Source organism: Saccharomyces mikatae (genome assembly GCF_947241705.1).
Source record: "Saccharomyces mikatae IFO 1815 strain IFO1815 genome assembly, chromosome: 4".
In the NCBI taxonomy this organism is placed as follows: domain Eukaryota; kingdom Fungi; phylum Ascomycota; class Saccharomycetes; order Saccharomycetales; family Saccharomycetaceae; genus Saccharomyces; species Saccharomyces mikatae.
The window spans coordinates 895,501-910,695 of record NC_079259.1 but is presented as its reverse complement, the minus strand read 5'-3'; the positions used below and the strand labels follow the sequence as shown (position 1 = coordinate 910,695).

Sequence of the window (15,195 nt, the reverse complement as noted above, 5' to 3'; positions counted from 1 at the left end):
CTTTATCTTCTGTATACTTTCCGGAAAAAATATAAATATCTTTTTAAATTTCCTTCCGCTTTTCTAACCTAGACTAAACTTTGTACATATACCTTGCAATTGAAAGTGCTCACCGTGCTTGTTAAATATATAAATAGGTTATAAAAGGAAATAATGATAAAATATCGTACATAAATAAGGAATAAAAATATTCATCGTTTTTCTCTTACTGCTTAACAAATCATTTGTACCTCTATCCAGTGCAAAATATTGATTGTTTCACTGCTTGATACCACTAGAAACCTCTAGTTGTCTGATAATTGGGTCCCTAACATTAGGGTTCAAGTCGTCATTAGTCAACGATAATTGACTCGATGTCCACAAATTAGGCTCTTCTACAAATCCAGCTTCGCCGACACCCAACAGACCGCCTTGGTTCTCCCAGTCTCTGACACGTGGTAGTTGTAATTCGTTAAACACATCATCAACTGCATTAATCAGGATATCGGATAAGTCATCAGTGTGGCCTGGCGTTGGGGTAATTCTCAATCTTTCCGTACCACGAGCAACGGTGGGGAAGTTGATGGCTTGCACGTATATCTGATGTTTGTTGATTAAAATATCGGAAGCTTGCTTGGCTAAATCAGCATTTCCAATCAAAACAGGAACAATATGAGAAGGATTTGGAATAACGGGAATGCCCAAATCGTGGAAGGCCTTTTTCACATACATGGTGTGTCTCTGTTGGGAAGTTCTTAGATCTAAATGGCAACGTTGGTATCTAATGGCCGCTATAGCGCCTGCCATGACAGAAGGTGGCAAAGTGGTGGTAAAAATAAAACCGGGCGCAAATGACCTGAACCAATCGATCAATTTTCTGGAAGCTGCCACGTAGCCGCCTACACTACCGAATGACTTACCCAATGTACCGGTGATCATGTCTACACGATCCATCACGGTTTTTTCCATGCCCTTGTCATTGGTCTTGGGTGTAGCAATACCGCTGGCACGATGACTTTCAAAATCGCAATGTTCCGCGACACCTGCACCGTGAGGACCGTATAGACCAACGGCGTGCACTTCATCCAAAAAGGTTAAAGCACCATATTTATCAGCCAAATCGCAAATTTTTTCTATGTCAGCCACTGAACCGGCCATAGAGTATACTGATTCGAATGCAATTAGTTTAGGAACAGACTTGGGGTACGACTGTAGTAGTTTCTCCAATTCGTTTAAGTCGTTATGTCTAAAAATGTGCTTTTTGACGTTGGCATGCTTGATACCCACAATCATGGAGGCATGGTTAAGTTCATCGGAAAAAATCACCAAGTCCTTCATCTTTTGGCCCAGAAGGGATAAGACGGCGTCGTTGGCTACGTAACATGATGAGAAAACCAAGGCACCTTCCTTCTTGTGTAAAGTAGCCAATTCTGCTTCCAAATTCATAGTGGGAATGTTATGACCGGCAATGTTTCTTGTACCACCTGCACCGCAACCATACTTGTCGATAGTTTTATGCATGGCGTCCAATACTTCAGGGTGCTTGGAAAGCGCCAAATAATCGTTGGAACACCAAACGGTAACCTTATCAGCCTCCCTCTGACGATGAGCTAGCGGAAACTCCTTGGCCAAACGGTTGATATTGTTAAAGTACCTGTATGATTTGTCGAGTCTTTTTTTCTGCAGTTCAGAATCTATTAGACCTTCGTAATCAAAACTAGATTCCTGAGTGGAGTGGTTAGCTGCTGCCGCTGCTGCCGCTGCTGCATTTGTGGATGAAGCTGTCGCAGTGGCGCCAGCGGCACCAGCGCCAGTAGTGGTGGCATAACCGTTTTTCGCATGTGGTGCGGCTGTCGTAGACAGTCTATTAAGAGCGGAAACAGTGGCAGAGGAGTTACCGAACCTCGTGAAAATGGAACGTTGCATACCGAGAGAAAAACTAAGTAGTGATATGATTATTGAGGACTAATGACCAGCTTTGTTTGTTTTTTCTTCCAACCTAACTTATATGGGAAATATATAGGACAGGAAAAAGAAAAGAGCACGAAAAAAAAGAAATGCGACCTGAGAAGGGAGGACGTGTGAAGCCAGAACGGTTGAATGACAGTAGAGGAGGGTGCAACACAACCGAGTAGAGTACCAGCTGACGGAATGGAGGAGTTTGGTATGATGCAAAAGTGATGCTTTTAGCAACGCAACATTGAATTAGAACAATGGGCAAGGCAAGATGAAAATTTCCGTTCCTGCTCTTTCTTCATATATGAACAATGACCAAAAAGCGCCCGCAAGCGCAGACCAATGAGCGACGAAAGCGGCCTTTTGAAGGGTAGGGTAATCCATGCAGGCAAGTTTATTATAGCACCGTCGGGGGGAAGCATTATATCAAACTCCACAGTACAGCGTAACATTGCTGTATAGGCTACAGCAGAGAACAACGAGCAGCTCAACAGTCAACTAAAGATGCGTTGGTGGCCGTGGTCAAGACAAGCGGAACAACAAGCGCAGCAACAACAGGATAGGGCGGATAGTGATGCCGTGCTAACGAATTACTCGCGGGGTCAAAAGATCCTCTTGGAAGACACCCCTCCAAAGTTCGCCGATGATTTGTCCAATTCCCAGTTGGCCAAGAAGCAAGAGCGGGCTACTTTGAAGGAAGCCTGGGATTCGATTAGATGGAGCGACTTCACTCTGCAGAGGCTGACTTCGATACCGTGTTTTAGAGACGCGGGCATGCTCGGGTTTTCTAGCATGTTCTTGATGGGGTCCGTTATATTTATATACCATAAGAGTCCGACAAAGGCCATGAATTGGGCGATGAGCTCTTTAATATTGGGGTCTATTGTCGGATGGGAGCAATGCAGGCTGAAAAGACAAAAAAGTTTCCAGATCGCTCAATTGGCAAAGGAAACTGTGGCGAAAAAGGAAAAGCCAATGCTGCACAGTGTCTCTCATGACCCATCTTTGTCGGGACAGTGGGAAGCCGCCAAAAATGAAAAGCAGAATCAGTTCCAACAAAGCAATCAGAATTTATCGCAGACCTCCTCTGAGAAGAAATGGTACAAGTTTTGGTGAGAAGGCAGGATAGGCTGGAAAAAAGGTGAAAACAGGACTTTTGGTAACATTTCTATGTACATATATGCAACATTTCTCCAAAATATCAAAATACCAAATTCCGACTGTTCGCTTTTTACCATTTCTATATAACAAACATTACATACATAGAGAGTCACAAAATTTATATATTACTTGACTGGTCTTCCATGCCATCAGTATCACTGTCGTGATTGTCGTTATGCTCTTTTATAGACAACTGTCTCAACGTATGTGCGGTTTCATCAGTGGAGTTTCTTGTAGGCGGCAAAGAAAATGAATTTTCTGGACCCATCAAATTGTCTGTGTCATCGTCATCATCATTGTTGCAGCTGTCAGTGCTCCTGCTTCGTACTCCTTCCTCGTTTGAACTTGACTGTGTATGATGCGGTGAAGATTCCGTGGAGGTTTTGGATTTCGATAAAGATGTTTTTGACGCGGAAGGTTGGTTGGTTCCTTCTAATAGCTCATTGAGCACCACATCATTCCCACCTGTGCCGCCATCGCTGTTGTATTCTTCTCCCCCAGTCTCTTCGTCGGCGTCGGTTGTCGTGAAGGGCCCATCCGTCTTTTTACTGAATGGGTCATCTGCATCGCAGAGCAGTTCATCTAGTCCGCCCCCGGACCAACCTTTCCTTGCAATATTTTCAGAGATTTCCACTTGTGCCCGAGATACCGTCGCAACTTTGTTGAGTACTTTATTACATGTGTTTTCTACTAGTTCATAAGAGTCCATGTAAAAATCGTGCTTGAGTGTCTCCAGTTGATCTAATCTTGCTTGTAAACTGGAAAGACTCTCTCGATATGAGACTAAGTTCCTTATTTTCCTTTTCGAGATATCAAAATTGTGTCTTTCTTGTAATTTCAACTTTAAACTTTGCTCTTTACTCTGTACTTTGAACTTATTCTCCATAATCTTGGTCTGTAACTTGAATTCATCAATATCATCAATTAAACTATCTCCCAACAAATCGTTGAAATACTTTGACATTATGAGCTGGTGGTTGGACAAAAGGTAGAATAACCCACTCGCACTTAATAATTTCTCTGCTGTTTCATCGTTACAACCCTTCAATTTGGCAATATTTTCCAAAGAATGTGCAATTTCCGCCCCATTCTGGGATGTCTTCAATAACGAATCGGAGTAGGCATTCGAATTCCTGAACAATGTCGATAGGGCTTCCTGCGTCTCTTTCACATCTCTCTTCGTAATCAGAGTTTGCAAGTCGTTTATTGTGCTTGTACCAGATGTTATGCTCGATGCCCTGCGTGCCTTGGAATACACTTTCGATGTACGTAAATGGTTCATGTCGTCCAGATGGTCGTTGTTCTCTGAACCAGCGCTACTGGTAACTTGTTTTTTGTTATTTACAATTGGATAAAATTCAGATAAATGGGGTGCGTATCTATCGGGAGAGACATCATAATGGTTTCCGTCATCCCAGTCAACCCTTAGTCCCTGGTCACTTGAAGGAGATCCCTGCACTTGTTCATTATTATCGCCGGGCATATCCGATTTTCTTCCTGTTATCTTTTTCTTAAGTATCTTTTATCCTTGTCAAATATCAATTGACTTTCTATTCAGAATATTTAGTATTTTGTATTGGTATGGTTTTTTCCACTTAGTTTCTGGCTTACATCTCCATCTCACCCTTTTCTTGTAACGTATTGCCAAATATTTTTCTCTTTTGCCCGCATTGACCATTTTTTCCTGTAAAGCGGGAAATGCATATAGTACATCTGAAATGCATGTTGATTAAATAAAGCACAATACACTCAGAAGCGTGATCTAACTCAAGCTCACATAATAGGCCAACTTTAATTTTACCAAATGATATAGGAGGATCGCTAGTATGGTGCACCTTCAATATACACTACAATCGTAATATGGTTGGTCGTGTACGCCCTCACAGATTCTATTCCCGTATTTTTATCGCACGTTACACGTCCTGTTGATAAAAGAGGACTGTTTCAACTCTTTTCTTGCAATAGGTAAGATGTTTGACTTACTACTACAAACAGATTTGGCAATGAGGCAAAACCCCTTTTCCACCTATTTTTTGATGTACTTTCATACATAAATTCAAAAATTTTTCAAAATGTTTCTTCTGCGTTAGTCGGGAAACGTCGATCTGATTAGCAAATCTGAAGCCTGGTCATAGAATAGTCGAGATCTGTAAACCAGCTGATATTACTGATTGATGCTCTCTCTGTGGTATTATTATAAATCAAAACCCTAGTTTACCCGGATGTTATTTTCAAGGGCTGGATGTCCTGAGCTGGTTCCTTGACCTAAGGGCTTGGAGAAATAGCGAAATCTCAAAAGCTCTATCAAGACGATGATATTTTCACTACCAATGACTGCCTGTTTGAGCACTTCCTTCTCAGCCTAGGTCCCAGACAATTACCAGGATTTTTCGTTTGGAATAATCAAGGAAGCTGTGCTTTGAAATACCAGGCTCATTTTTTTATTCTCTCTTTTATTATGGATCACGATACTGAAGTTATAATTAAGGATTTTAATAGCATTCTTGAAGAACTAACTTTTAATTCGAGACCTATCATTACCACCCTCACGAAGTTGGCAGAAGAAAATATTTCATGTGCTCAATATTTTGTTGATTCTATTGAGAGTAGAATTGAGAAATGCATGCCCAAGCAGAAACTATATGCCTTTTATGCTCTGGACTCCATTTGTAAGAACGTTGGCAGCCCATACACAATCTACTTTAGTAGAAATTTGTTTAATTTGTACAGAAAAACGTACTTGTTAGTCGACAATACGACAAGAACAAAACTAATTAATATGTTCAAACTTTGGTTGAATCCCAATGACACTGGACTACCTCTGTTTGAAGGCTCAGCATTGGAAAAGATAGAACAATTTCTGATTAAGGCCAGCGCTCTACACCAGAAAAATCTTCAGGCAATGTTACCGACTCCAACCGTTCCCCTCCTATTGAGGGATATTGATAAATTAACCAGTTTGACCAGTGAAAGACTGAAGAATCAGCCAAACGATGAAAAATTGAAAATGAAGCTCCTGGTTTTATCGCAACTGAAACAAGAACTGAAACGAGAAAAGCAGACTCCTACTGCTTTGAAACAAGTCCAAATGCAATTAAGGCAGGTTTTTTCGCAGGACCAACAAGTGTTGCAAGAAAGAATGAAGTATCACGAATTTCAACAGCATCAGCAGCAACAGCAGCAACAGCAATATCATGAAACTAAGGATAAAATTGGTACTCCTCCTCAAAACTCTAATGCAGCCATCCCACTGTTTGGCAATAATTCTGATACAATAAACCAACCGGGCTCTTTATCTTCCTCTCTGTTTGGAAATATTTCTGGCGTTGAATCCTTTCAAGAGATAGAGAAAAAAAAATCACTAATTAAAATCAAAAATCTCTATGCATCTCTGGAGTCTGAGGGACTAATATATACTCCACCAAAAGAATCCATCGTAACACTTTATAAAAAACTAAACGGACATTCAAGATACTCACTCGATTCTCACGAACAACAATTAATGAAAAACTTGCCAAAGATTCCTTTGCTGAACGATATTCTTTCTGACTGCAAAGCCTATTTTTCTACAGTCAATATTGACGTTTTAAATAACCCAGCCCTACAGTTGTCTGAACAGACTCTTCTTCAAGAAAATCCCATCGTCCAGAATAACCTCATTCACCTGCTGTATAGATCAAAACCGAATAAGTGTAGTGTGTGTGGCAAAAGATTTGGCAATTCAGAAAGTGAAAAATTATTACAGAACGAACATTTGGACTGGCATTTCAGAATAAATACAAGAATCAAGGGATCTCAAAATACAGCAAATACAGGTATAAGCAGCTCTGGTTCAAACACTACTACTACAAGAAAGAATATCCAATCAAGAAACTGGTACTTGGACGACTCTCAGTGGATAGCCTTCAAAGATGATGAAATTACCTCGACAAAGCATAAAAGTGATTATAGTGATACAAGTACCAATAGAAATATTAATAAGAGTAATGAGATCAATCACATTAATGACCCTAGTGAAAATTCTGTAGATAACACTTCAGAAAATGGTAAGAATGATGACGTGAGAATACGAGAAAGGTATGTTGTTGTACCAGAAACGTCACAGGATATGGCTTTCAAATGTCCAATTTGTAAGGAAACAGTCACTGGTGTGTATGATGAAGAATCTGGTGAATGGATTTGGAAAAATACCATCGAAGTTAACGGTAAATATTTCCACTCGACCTGTTATTATGAAACATCACAAAATTCAAATATACTTGATGAAAGTAAGGTTGGTTTGGATGACTTAAAAAAACTGGTTACTAAATGAGATTAGATCCGCATATACATATTTACGTCTGAAAATTATTGATTACAGTATATTCTGTGATCTTGAGTTTGAGTATATTATCTTTTCATTTTCTTTTTAATTGTTTTTCATCGTGTCCATTATGTTATATATACTTTTACATAGGTTACCAAAACCTAACTAATAATTAAAATTCGGCGAAAGCCTATAGAAGTAAACTGTTCGTTATAAAAATAGAAGATAAAAGAAGAAATGTGCATCCATTTCTCTGATATTTTTTTCTGTTAAATGATAAGAAAATCTATATGATCTTATCTCCTTCTTTTCTTCAGGATCCTTTGTATCAATTTATTAATCCTGGAATCTTTCTCAGATATTTGGTTTCTGGCATTTTCAAGACATCTCTTCGTAAAAATTAAATCCCCTCGAAGTGAAGTTATTTTGATTTCATCTCTCATGATTTCATCCGACAAAGAGCGAATGATGTCATTCGCAATAGTTAGTTGTTTCTCCTTTTCATCCAGTATTGACGCTGTTCTCGATAAAGCAATATCCACAAAGGAAAGACTATCTTCTTCCATGTTTCCAGATCTTTCAATTTTAGTATACTTATCACCAGCTTCATTTTCTCTCTTTTGATTCGATATTAAAGTATTTGTTGGATACGAACTAGTTGGTGGTTGAGTCCCTACACTATCAGCACTGCTTAAACTATCTGTTATACTGCTGTCTGTGATGCCGTCGGTCGAAATGACTCGATTATCTTCAACATTACGACGGTCATGAAATTCAGAACTTGGGGAAAACAGTGAAACACTTTTTGATGTCACCTTATCGTTCTCAATAGCTAGTTCACCTTCCTTATAATTAGAAATATTGTTGATTTGCTTCTCTTCTGGCAACATTTTCGCTATTGTTGCATTTTTCTGAATTGGAGATTTGGCATTGGACGAGAGAGAGGCTGTTATTTTTTTGACCAGTGGCTGTTTTTCTTTCAATCGTGGTGCCTCATCTTTTGATACAAATTTGTCATCTATCACTTGCTGTGGCACAACTTCATGTGATTTTATAGCGTTCAACTGAGAGACAGGCTTATGCGGCTTATTGATTTCAAATCCCATGTTGGAAATAAATTTCTGTGTCTTCGTTAATGACCAAAACCTGGGCCTTCTTGGCCCAGTCTTGCCCTGCATTTGGTTGTAAAGGATTTTGACTTCAGAATTCCCTGGATAATCCTCTATTTCACCTTTCAGTATAATAATGTCGCATTCTCTAAAGTTGTTTGAAATGGCTGATTTAAACTTGTTAACAAATATATCTCTGAGAATCTGCATATTGTCATTTATAGTTTGCCTATCGCTGCGAGAAACATTTGAAGGGAACTCATCAATAAGTGAAACAGAAATAAGTTTCAAATTTGTTAACCACTCTTGTCTCCATGAACTTTTCGAAAGATTTTCCTTAGTGTTGTTAAGTTTACTATGATTCATATTATTATGATGTATCATATCATCATTTTTAGTAGTAGATGTAGTGCTTTGCTTTATTGGAGTATCCACTGCTTCGGAGCCTAATGGAGATGATATGGCTGGAATTTGAGATGTTTCAGTAGAAGAAAAACTTTGTTTGTGGTTTATTTTCCCGGTACTAATATTATTATTGGTCAAATCTTTTGTTTTAGTGTTATTTGAACCTTCTACTGTTGAAACGCCATATAGTGGTAAATATTGTAATCTATCCTTCTTGTGCACTTGCTGGTAAAAGAAAGCGTTTGACGTTTCGTAGTTCTCAACTGAGCAGATGTCATTAGTCACACTAGTCAAGGGGTTATCATTTAAATAGTTGTGTCTAGGTATACCTTGTTCAATAAGATCACTGATTGTTTTCTTGTCGTAGATTGTCTTATCGGCTAGCCTCCAAAGGATGTTTTTAGTTAATTCGCGGTCACACTTTCGCCAGTCCAATACAGGGTCAAGAAGTTTACTTGCTTGAATTTTGCTCTTCTCCGCGGTCGTATTGAGATTATCTGCTACTTTGATTTCATTTGATTCACGAGAACTCAAACTCTCCAAATCACTCAGACTATCATTCTCAGAAGAAGTATTATCTGAGTTAGATACGTAAATAAGCTCCATCTTTCCTGGGTGAGATATTATCGTGTCCATTCTTCCGCAGTAAAACTTATCTTCTTTGATCTGATTGTCTTTGGTAGGACTCGCAAAAGACTTCTTCAAAGGCTGAGATAGAGAAATTTGAAAATCATTGTCATACTCAGGCTTACTGCCACTAACTGGTTGAGATAGAGGCATTTTATCAATGATGTTTCCTGACCTTTCCATGGAAACTTTTTGTTCCAAATTACTGGCCTTTTCTACGAACGTATGCGTAGCTTTACTGATTGGAGGTTTGTTTTCACTTTTAACAAAAGAGGTCTTGAATACGTTTGAGAATAAGTCTAGTAAAGACTTGTTTTCAACAGCCTTTGAAACTGGTGTAAATATTGGAGTATCTTGTTTTCGACTAGTTTCTGGAGATTTGAATGAAACAGATTCAGACTGAAAAGACACAGCCCTTTTTTCGGTATCATTTTGTTGTGTTATGATTTGTGTAGGAGAGGAAGTACTGTCTTGTGATTTATTCAAAACATTCTGCATACCTACTTTGATTTTTTCGGTTGACTCTATTGTTTTGGATATATCTAGGGTGACTTCCTCTGTTTCTGATCGCTTAGAAGTATCTATTGTACTCTTTGAAGTATTACGCTTACGCTTCTTTGATGAATTAAGTAAATCCTCTAGCTGAGCCCTTTTCGATGGGGTAATTTTAGGGGCTTTATTCATCGAAATAACTTGGGATTCTTCCGGAGAGTTTTGAAGCACTTTTCTACTGTTCATATGCTCGGTATGTATTATCTGTTTAGCTGCTTCTTTGGTTGATTTTTTTGAGGTAGTTCCATTGTTCTTAATTACAGGCACCTCCCTTTTGCCTTCGTCAATTCCGCCAATTTCATTGTTAGATGGAATATCCACAGCAATTTTTTTTTCTATACTTTCAGAATCAAGATTAGATTTGCTTTTTTTGTCCTCATATTCAGTAGGAGAAGGGAGCTCATCAGTTTTGCCTTCAATTGACAAGTCTTGGTTGTTTTCGCATCCTTGAGACTTGTCAACTACATTTTTCGACAATTGAGGTGACTTTAGAATTTCCATCCTTTTGAAGTCGGCATTTTCTTTCCTTTCTTGTATTGCCTTTGCAAGCCCATATTTGAATGATTTTTCTGTTATTTCACACGATAATGATGTTTTATTTTGATCGATGGAGAATCTCTTCGAAGATGGAGATGCTTTTTTCGGTGTTTGAGTTTCTGTCGTAATCATTTTCTCATCAGCACCTAAGGTTGATTGAGGCGCATTATTTATCACATGCTTTCCTAGTTTTTCTCGACTTATTTCTGAGCCCTTATAAGTAGAGTCCCTATCTGTTCCAAAATCTTTTGAGCATGTGGTAATTAGTTTCGCATTTTCAAGGCTCCTTGAATTCCTCTTTTCTGGTAATGGAGGTGCATCGCTGGCATTAACGTTCATAGTTGATAGAGCATTGAGACTAGCGAGCTTTCCACTTTTGTCTAACTTCTTTTTCCCTTCCTCTACGTCGTGATCTTCCGTGAGAATCTTGTTCTTGGTAATAGAAACCATGGTTGTGCCGATATTTGTTAATTCCTTCTTCGGTGACTTCTCATAAATGGATTGGGCATTTACCAGGTCTGTGTTTAAAACTTCTTTACTATGATTTTTTATCCCCTCTTCATTTAACAAGCTCCTGACTCCTGATAAAAACGAGTTATTATTTCTGGTTTTTGATATGGGAACTATAGTATGTTCAGGTTTAGTATTCAAGCTAAATGTTTGTTGCTTCACATACGAAGGCGATGATGCTTGTTCGAAAGTTGGTAGAGTCTTGCTAACGCTGTGTGAAGAACTCTTCGATTCAATTCTTCCTGCTGACGTCTTAGATCGAAGAAGGGAAAGTAGCTTGCTATTACTTATCTTTTCCAGATTTGAATGAGAAAAGGAGTTATAATTATTCCTTTTCAATGGTGAGGACTTTGAATGTTGAAACTGTTTATGGAGATTAGGTTTTGCATCAGTTGGTTGATCCGGTGAGTTATGAGTAGTGGTTGACGGCCTGGAATAGTTTCTACCTTTGGCAAATGTGAATAATGGTATTCTAGGTGTTCTGACTGTATCCGATTTTTTTTCTGTCCCAGGTATTTTGTCATTTGGTGCTATTGAATTACTAGTAATTGTCGGAGTACTCATCCTATCTGGTGTCTTATTGGCATCTGGCATTGGTTATTATCTTCGTTGAATAATATTATGGGTTGGCACCTTCTTTATTTTTTTCTTGGAACTTAAATATCTTATTAAATATGCTGAATGAATAATAATATCTAAAAATCACTTGCTTCATCAGAGGTGTATACCAAGCCTGATCATTTGTATTGTATTACATTATTTCTCTTTATGTGATGCGCTTTTGTTAATCTGTTTTGGTTATATCATTCGGATTCGTTTTCAATGATAATAATGGTGATCAGAAATCCAGGCTGCTCACACGCATTTTTAAGCGTGAGGGCCATTTACAAACACATAGGTTATTATCTCATTTATAATATACTACGAATAAATGTATTCCTATACATATGTTTACTTTGTTTTCATTAGATTCTAAAAAAGATAGAAGATATTGAGGAGAAACTGCGCAGAATCATTAATTCTTACCCAACTTTTTCAAGATGTCAGCCCAAACGGTGGCAGGAGGTTGAGAGGCATCAACACCAGCCCAAATACCGGTCTTCTTGTAAAAGTCAACAATTGGTTCGGTTTGAGCATGGTAAGCAGCTAATCTCTTTTTCAAAGCATCGGCATTGTCATCGGATCTTTGAACTAAAGCTTCACCAGTGATATCATCCTTCATGTCTTCTTTTGGTGGGTTGAAGATCTTGTGGTATGATCTACCAGAGGCTGGATGGATTAATCTACCCGTGATTCTAGCAACCAATAATTCATCATCAACCTTCAATTCAACGGCTTTTTCCAAAGGAGTTCCTTGTTCCTTCAACATTTGATCCAATTTTTCGGCTTGAGGAATAGTTCTTGGGAAACCGTCCAAGATGAAACCGTTCTTACAAGCTGGGTTGTTGGTCAATTCATCCTTGATCATGTTAACCATAATGTCATCTGAGACCAAACCACCTTGGTCCATAATTTTCTTTGCTTCCAAACCTAGTTGAGTACCCTTTGAGATTTGAGATCTCAACATGTCACCGGTAGCCAAGTGAGCAGCATGAAAACGCTCTTGCAAATTTGGAGCTTGAGTACCCTTACCGGCACCTGGTGGGCCAATTAGGACCATTCTAATGGATTCTGAGCCAGACATTATTGTTTCAGTTACTGTTGTGTTGATGTCTTTTACGAAAAAAACGTATGCTGTTTCTTTATTAACGCTTCCACTACTGTTGAATTAGGTAATTCCTTCCAGAAATTTATGCGTATATATATAATGTAATATAACTAACTAGCCAGAGTGAAAAACTCAAAAATCAGAAAAAATAGGCGAATAAGGGCAGAAACGCGGACTGCTACGGAAGGTTCTGCGTGACAGAATCGCGCAATCTTGGAGCTTTTTTCCTCTGGATATGAAAATTTCGTCGCACAATCAAAGAGAACGAACAACACAGAATGTGTTCGATCATATTCAAGCAAACAATAGCGTTTGAAGATAATGAATCGATTACGAAACAAAGAGTGGGAAAGTAGAGACACAGAATAAAATGTATATCATGCATGACATATGTTACCGTTAATTATATACCCAATAAATTATATATAGAACAAAAAAATGAAAAGGAAAAACAGAAAGGTCTAATAGACACTTAATATAGTTACAAATGGAGAAGCAGTGTAGTTCCTTCCGCCTTTTTTAAAATACCAGAACCGATCTTATAATTCTTGAGAAGCCTTGGTAGCCTTGGCAGACTTTTTTGGCAACAAGTTTTGATGAATGTTTGGCAAAACACCACCTTGGGCAATGGTAACGTTGCCTAGTAATTTGTTTAATTCGTCATCATTTCTAATGGCTAACTGTAAATGTCTAGGAATGATTCTGGTCTTTTTGTTATCTCTAGCAGCATTACCGGCCAATTCTAAAATTTCAGCTGCTAAATATTCTAAGACAGCAGTCAAATAGACTGGAGCACCAGAACCAATTCTTTGGGCATAGTTACCTCTTCTTAGCAATCTGTGCACTCTACCGACTGGAAATGTTAAACCAGCTTTAGCAGATCTAGATTGAGAAGCTTTAGCAGCTGAACCAGCTTTACCACCTTTACCACCGGACATTTTTATATTTTATTTGTATGAAATTTATCTGTTTTGAATTTGTTTATTTGTTTAGAAATAATCAAATTTGTATGATGCTATAGTATCAAGATAGAACTTAGAAATAGGAGGAAAAGAGAAATAGGTAGATGTACAAGATAGTCAACAACTAAATCAAGCACCTTATTTATATATTTTTTAAACAAGGCCCACTAGTATTAACATGCGGAATTCATCGAACAGTTATGCAAACAGGGGGGACAATAACTCGTTCTAAAATCAACAAGGTGGGCAATAGCAAGCAACAGCATGGGAAACCACACTTCCCTACGCGGGTTTCTCTAACAACGACAAGCTATATTCTACCGTTTTTTTTGAGCCACCAAATACAATCCATTCCAATAGCTTCGCACAGTGGGGCGAAAGTTTTGGAACAGCGCTAATGAGTTACTTGTGAGCTCGGCGAGTTCGAATTTAAAGAAAACGCGGTTAGGTCGTTAACTATGGTTAGACGCTCTTAATCGCCCGAAAGGGAAGCCCGTTCTCCTTTTTTCGCGTACAGAAGGGTACACCGCGCGAAAAAAGGAGAACGATGAATTTAAATGAAGAGAAGTAGCCCTAATAGTGGCAATTATTACTTTAGTTGATTATCTAGTAATGTTTGGTAAGAAAGGGGCCTTCTTAGTTTCTGATGTATATAAACATGAAGGTTTTGATATCTTGGGTGACAAAATTTGATTAATATATGTTCTCTCTTCTACGAATCAGATTTTTATTGAATATCTTTTAATCAACACAGATAAGTTAAACCACAAACAAACACACACACACACACACACACATATAATGTCTGCTAAAGCCGAAAAGAAACCAGCCTCTAAAGCCCCAGCTGAAAAGAAGCCAGCTGCTAAGAAAACTTCTACTTCCACTGATGGTAAGAAGAGAAGCAAGGCTAGAAAGGAAACATACTCTTCTTATATTTACAAGGTTTTGAAGCAAACTCACCCAGACACTGGTATTTCACAAAAGTCCATGTCTATTCTAAACTCTTTCGTCAACGATATCTTTGAAAGAATTGCTACTGAAGCTTCTAAATTGGCGGCCTACAACAAGAAGTCTACTATTTCTGCCAGAGAAATTCAAACCGCTGTTAGATTGATCTTACCAGGTGAATTGGCTAAGCATGCTGTCTCTGAAGGTACTAGAGCTGTTACTAAGTACTCTTCCTCTACTCAAGCATAATGAAATCACTTCCTTTGGTTATAATTAATATTATTATTTATATGGGTATATAAAAATAAAGTAAAAATAAAAAAAATGTATAATAGTTTAATAATTTTAATGATCATAAGATATTTACTCGGTTAAAACATGCGTTCTTGTTATTATTGAAAGCGTTAAGGAGCTGCTGCTTTACGGAGGAGATGG

General features: G+C 38.3%; 8 protein-coding genes across 8 annotated transcripts; 3 read left to right on the top strand and 5 right to left on the bottom strand.

Moving 5' to 3' along the window:
- Positions 1–258: 258 nt before the first annotated feature.
- Positions 259–1,905, bottom strand: HEM1 (5-aminolevulinate synthase; the record flags this gene model as incomplete). Its single annotated transcript, XM_056221424.1, has 1 exon — positions 259–1,905. The coding sequence occupies one exon, from the start codon at positions 1,903–1,905 to the stop codon at positions 259–261; it is 1,647 nt and encodes a 548-aa protein (XP_056081216.1).
- Positions 1,906–2,439: 534 nt separating this feature from the next.
- Positions 2,440–3,051, top strand: COX20 (Cox20p; the record flags this gene model as incomplete). The annotated part of the gene is made up of 1 exon (XM_056221423.1): positions 2,440–3,051. The coding sequence occupies one exon, from the start codon at positions 2,440–2,442 to the stop codon at positions 3,049–3,051; it is 612 nt and encodes a 203-aa protein (XP_056081215.1).
- A 163-nt stretch (positions 3,052–3,214) lies between these two features.
- Positions 3,215–4,579, bottom strand: IVY1 (Ivy1p; the record flags this gene model as incomplete). Its single annotated transcript, XM_056221422.1, has 1 exon — positions 3,215–4,579. The coding sequence occupies one exon, from the start codon at positions 4,577–4,579 to the stop codon at positions 3,215–3,217; it is 1,365 nt and encodes a 454-aa protein (XP_056081214.1).
- A 975-nt stretch (positions 4,580–5,554) lies between these two features.
- Positions 5,555–7,408, top strand: PCF11 (Pcf11p; the record flags this gene model as incomplete). The annotated part of the gene is made up of 1 exon (XM_056221421.1): positions 5,555–7,408. One exon carries the CDS (start codon positions 5,555–5,557, stop codon positions 7,406–7,408), a length of 1,854 nt encoding a protein of 617 aa, XP_056081213.1.
- A 290-nt stretch (positions 7,409–7,698) lies between these two features.
- Positions 7,699–11,736, bottom strand: SIR4 (chromatin-silencing protein SIR4; the record flags this gene model as incomplete). Its single annotated transcript, XM_056221419.1, has 1 exon — positions 7,699–11,736. The coding sequence occupies one exon, from the start codon at positions 11,734–11,736 to the stop codon at positions 7,699–7,701; it is 4,038 nt and encodes a 1,345-aa protein (XP_056081212.1).
- Positions 11,737–12,157: 421 nt separating this feature from the next.
- Positions 12,158–12,826, bottom strand: ADK1 (adenylate kinase ADK1; the record flags this gene model as incomplete). Its single annotated transcript, XM_056221418.1, has 1 exon — positions 12,158–12,826. One exon carries the CDS (start codon positions 12,824–12,826, stop codon positions 12,158–12,160), a length of 669 nt encoding a protein of 222 aa, XP_056081211.1.
- A 563-nt stretch (positions 12,827–13,389) lies between these two features.
- On the bottom strand, positions 13,390–13,788 carry HTA1 (histone H2A; the record flags this gene model as incomplete). The annotated part of the gene is made up of 1 exon (XM_056221417.1): positions 13,390–13,788. The coding sequence occupies one exon, from the start codon at positions 13,786–13,788 to the stop codon at positions 13,390–13,392; it is 399 nt and encodes a 132-aa protein (XP_056081210.1).
- An 825-nt stretch (positions 13,789–14,613) lies between these two features.
- Positions 14,614–15,009, top strand: HTB1 (histone H2B; the record flags this gene model as incomplete). Its single annotated transcript, XM_056221416.1, has 1 exon — positions 14,614–15,009. The coding sequence occupies one exon, from the start codon at positions 14,614–14,616 to the stop codon at positions 15,007–15,009; it is 396 nt and encodes a 131-aa protein (XP_056081209.1).
- Positions 15,010–15,195: the final 186 nt, after the last annotated feature.